Raw genomic sequence first — 4,180 nt, 5'->3', positions numbered from 1 at the left:
TGATCTGCTTCATCTGGAGAACCTCTTTCTGATTAACCCACAACAAGATCTCTGGTGCTCATACAGACAAATTACTGTAATCTGCCTGGATTACAATTTCTAGAAAATAAATTATTTTTCCATCCTTTCCTGAGTTGATTCGGGTCACACGGAGCATTTTCTGAGTAGCTTTTTAGTGACGTTCCTCAGCCTGTGGTTAACCAGATGGCTTCCTCTGTCAATCCCCACTCACAATCAAGATTAAGATTACACCACACACACTCTCTCTCACACACTCACTTGTTTGTATTTCTATCCTTCTTGGGACTTTGCATTTAATTCCACTCATTTCTGCAGCCTGACCCGAATCGAAACCAGTTGGTGCCGAACACCAACCTGAACTTAATTCACACCTTAATCCTAACTCCAATCCCAGAAAATGATATTCCACCATATTAGGACCAGGCTTTGGTCCCCATAAGGACTACCGGTCCTGACGAGACGGGTGATTATACCAGAGAAGGTTCTAAAACGGAAACACACACACACACACACACACACTGCAGAATCAGTCTGCTGGTTGAGGTATAGTAAAGCTTAAGTTATTAAAATGAAATTACAGGTTGGAGGAGTGAGGCGGATTAAAGTATTTTTAACACAAAGACGCTCATGTGNACCGGGGGGGGGAGACAGAGACGAGGCGGGGGGTGGGGGGGGTGGGTGAGAGGACGGATTGAAGAGGATAGAGGGAGCTGATGTCACCAGGATGGGTTAGTGCTTCTCAGTAAGTAGCAGCTGACAGGACGCCTCCCGTCGGCCCATCAGGTTCTGGTTCTTCAGGGCCCCCGGGCCTCCCAGCATGAAGCAGGCACCATGGGCTTTCTGGAAAACTACCAGGAGATCGATCCTGTCACTTTGAACCTTTGCATTCTCATTGCCAGCTACGTCATCTTGCTCCTGGTCTTCCTGATATCCTGCATCATGTATGACTGCCGGGGCAAAGATCCCACCAAGGAGTACGCCCCGGACCCGCAGCCGGCCCAGTCTCCTATCAGGCTGGTGGTGATGCAGAGCTCCTCGACCCCGATGGGACGGTGGGACGCCGCCAACATGATCACCACCTACCACGAGCCCTCACACTCGGACTTCAGGGAGAAAAAGAGCACAATGGTCTGACTGAAGCCGAGCTGAGGAAGCTTTTTGTACAGTTTTTGTTTTTATATTTCTTTGTTTTGTACCGAGACGATGTTTGGATTTGACTTCCACAGGAGCAGACTTGGAAGGTAAGGAAGGCTGTGTGTTTGTCTGAAATCCCTCTTTATCTGAAGGATATACAACCCTCAGCCTGCTGTCTGCTCTGGAGAGGAAATGTCACAACTAATAAAGCTCAGGGAGTAACGAGGCCATGGCCGGTGTGACGACAAACAGGGTACAGGAGGAGTTTCAGATTAAGGTCAGGATTTGGAAAACATACAGAAAAGTCCCACAGATGACGAACAAACGGGGTTTTTCTCTGCATTAGTTTAGTTTTATGATCCAGACGTTGTCTTTAAACCATCGCTGGACTTTGCCCCTCCTGCTCGACGTGCAGCTGCAGATAAAACTGTCATAACTTGGAAAATCACCGGTCAGCGTTTAGATGTGAAGGGACAGTTTGGACATGTTGAAGTGGGGTAAAGGTTACGAACTATTAATATCTTACCTGTTTAGATAGCTCTGTGAACAACATCAGTTTGGAGAAACAGAGTTTAGTTCTGGCAGGAATGATGAGCTAATGGCTAGTCTGAGTGCAGCCAAGACCGAAGCAGATTTCTCTGAATCAAAACAAATCAGATCTTCAAATTTTCATACAAACGCTACAATTTTAACATTTTCATCACTGACGATTTTGAATTTCAAAAATTATTTTGGCAGGAATATCATAGGTCTGCAGGAAGTGGCCCCAGGCTGCACAGGAAGTGCTACAGCTTGCTGCCGATGCCGTTATTTGTCAGAGTTGATCTTTATTCCTGCAGAGTTGACCAAAGTGCTTCACAAGTTAGTTAAAAAAAACAGAAACAAATCAGCTGCACTGAGAGATCAGGCTGGATGATGGCACTGCTTTCTGTGGCTGTAAAAGTCCAGCAGTTTGGTTAAAAGGCTCCATGCTCAGCTTAAAACTTTAAAAGTAAGTAAAATTATCTTCAAATCAGTGCAAAAACAAACAAACTACAGAACTGTTTGGTGTGAAAGTGACAGCAGTGTAAAGTCCATAGAAGAGCACCATCATGAGATGCTTTTAGATTTTGAAGATTTAAGATGTTTTAAGTCAGATCCTCTCAGTTCTCAAGCAGAAACAGAGTCTCTGTCTCACATGAGGAGCTCGGAGGAAAGCTGCTGCTCCTTCGTACAGAAAGGAGTGAGCTGAGGAGGTTCCTCCTGGACACCTCCCTTCAGGTTTTTCGGGCATGTCCCACTGGGAGGAGACCTCGGGGAGAGATTATGGATCCTCTTTGGCCTGGGACTGCTTTGGGATCCCCCAGGAGGAGCTGGAGAGGGAGGTCTGGGTTTCCTCCATGACCCACCCGTGGATAAGCAGTCAGTAGAAGATGGATGGATGGTCTGATGGATGGATGGATGGATGGATGGATGGATGGATGGATGGATGGATGGATGGATGGATGGATGGATGGATGGATGGATGGATCAAACTTCTACTGCAGCCAGTATTCATCTGTCAGGACCTCTGATATGGATTTTCATTCTGATGGAGTTGGCCTTCATGTTTTCTCTTTCAAAGTTTAAATTTCTTTCATTTTATTCATCATGAGTGCAGCTTGGTCCTGTAATCTGTAAAGAATCAGTCTGTTTTGGATCTCAGGACTGATAATCAAACCGCTTGCTTGCAGATTTAGAATTATCTTAACAACTTTGAGGAACAAACATTTAAATTATATATAATATGAATTTGAAGCATACAAAATGGTAGAAATTGCACTTGTGTGGGTCCTTAGAAGTGTGTGTTGATATTTATTTGTGCTGCTGAAACGTTTCCCTGAAGGTAGACGTTTGACTTGAGTTTTATTCCTAAAACATTCCTCCTAAACGTTGTTTAAGCTCCTGCCTGTTTCCTTATCATCTTCAAGGACATGTTCTCTACTTTCTGCAGATTATTCCTCCTCTGGATTTTCAGACACCATGTTATTATAATAAAAGATAAAAAGCTTTCAACGCTTTATCCTTTAATTGTTACAGGTTTTATTACACATTTGTCAGTTTGAATAAGAAGTTATTTTGTCTTACAAACGTTTATTTCTAAAATCCTTGCTGAGCACCATTCCTGCAGAGCTCAAACAGGAAATATTGTAATATTTCTAAAAATAGATGCAACCAGTAAAATTATTTTGGGGAGGAGGATGTCTTTTGGAAGAACACCACAGCGGAGCCTTAAATGCAGCTTTGAATGTATCTGAATCTAAATTAACTGACTGATAATGCTGCAGCTGCACCTGTCAATAAATAAATGTTTTCAACTATTAATGCATTTAAAACAATTTGAAAGGAGGAGCAACAGGAGGGATAAAACAAAGCTAAAAGAAAAGGAGACATCATCCCCCTGATGGACAACGAGGACCAGTCTCTGCTCTAACAGACACCAGGAGGATAATTTAGCTTTCACAGTCAGACTAACTTGTTATTTCTGCAGAGAAACTCAAACGATGGAAACAAAACAAAGTTCAGGTGGATTATTTGTGAACTGAAGCCAGAGTAAGCCTGAGGATGTCCCTGCAGTCTTACATAAACACTCGGTTATATCTGAGACGCTCTAATCAAGCTGCAGAAGTCTTATGTAACCCGGCTTTATCACCGTCTGGCTGCGATTGCTCTGAGCAGAACCAGAAAAACTCCCTACCAGCTAAATCCTGGCTAAATGTTCTGTACGGCTAATATTTATGTGATTTCAGGTCAGCATTTTATTTTTTGCTTCAGTTTTTCTCCAAATTTCTAAGCCTCATCCAGGGGTGGAAATCAGCACCAGCCACCGGCCAAATGCAGGTAAATATTTGAAGTGGCGGGTGAATTTGATCAACACACTGTGGCGGGTTGGCAATTTGAACAGAAAAGGTGTTATTTGTACTCTTGACATATAGGGGGCAGTAATGTGCTCGAGTTGCTGCTGTTACGTCGAGCCGCGTTCCCCCATCAGATACGGTTCCCCCTG

General features: G+C 43.7%; 1 protein-coding gene across 2 annotated transcripts in view; it reads left to right on the top strand.

The window, feature by feature from the left end:
* The first annotated feature begins 1,059 nt into the window (after nt 1-1,059).
* Nucleotides 1,060-4,180, top strand: part of mmd (monocyte to macrophage differentiation-associated) — an 8,280-nt gene continuing 5,159 nt past the window's right edge. For both annotated transcript variants that reach the window (XR_005233846.1, XM_017419514.3), the window contains exon 1: nt 1,060-1,262. Coding sequence is in view for 1 of the 2 variants with exons in the window: in XM_017419514.3 (XP_017275003.1) it covers nt 1,225-1,262 (38 nt within the window). In the remaining variant the exon portion in view is untranslated. The remainder of the gene's footprint in view (nt 1,263-4,180) is intronic.

Source organism: Kryptolebias marmoratus, linkage group LG12, assembly GCF_001649575.2.
Source record: "Kryptolebias marmoratus isolate JLee-2015 linkage group LG12, ASM164957v2, whole genome shotgun sequence".
In the NCBI taxonomy this organism is placed as follows: Eukaryota; Metazoa; Chordata; class Actinopteri; order Cyprinodontiformes; family Rivulidae; genus Kryptolebias; species Kryptolebias marmoratus.
The sequence above is the reverse complement of the archived record's forward strand: the minus strand, read 5'-3'. Positions and strand labels throughout refer to the sequence as shown.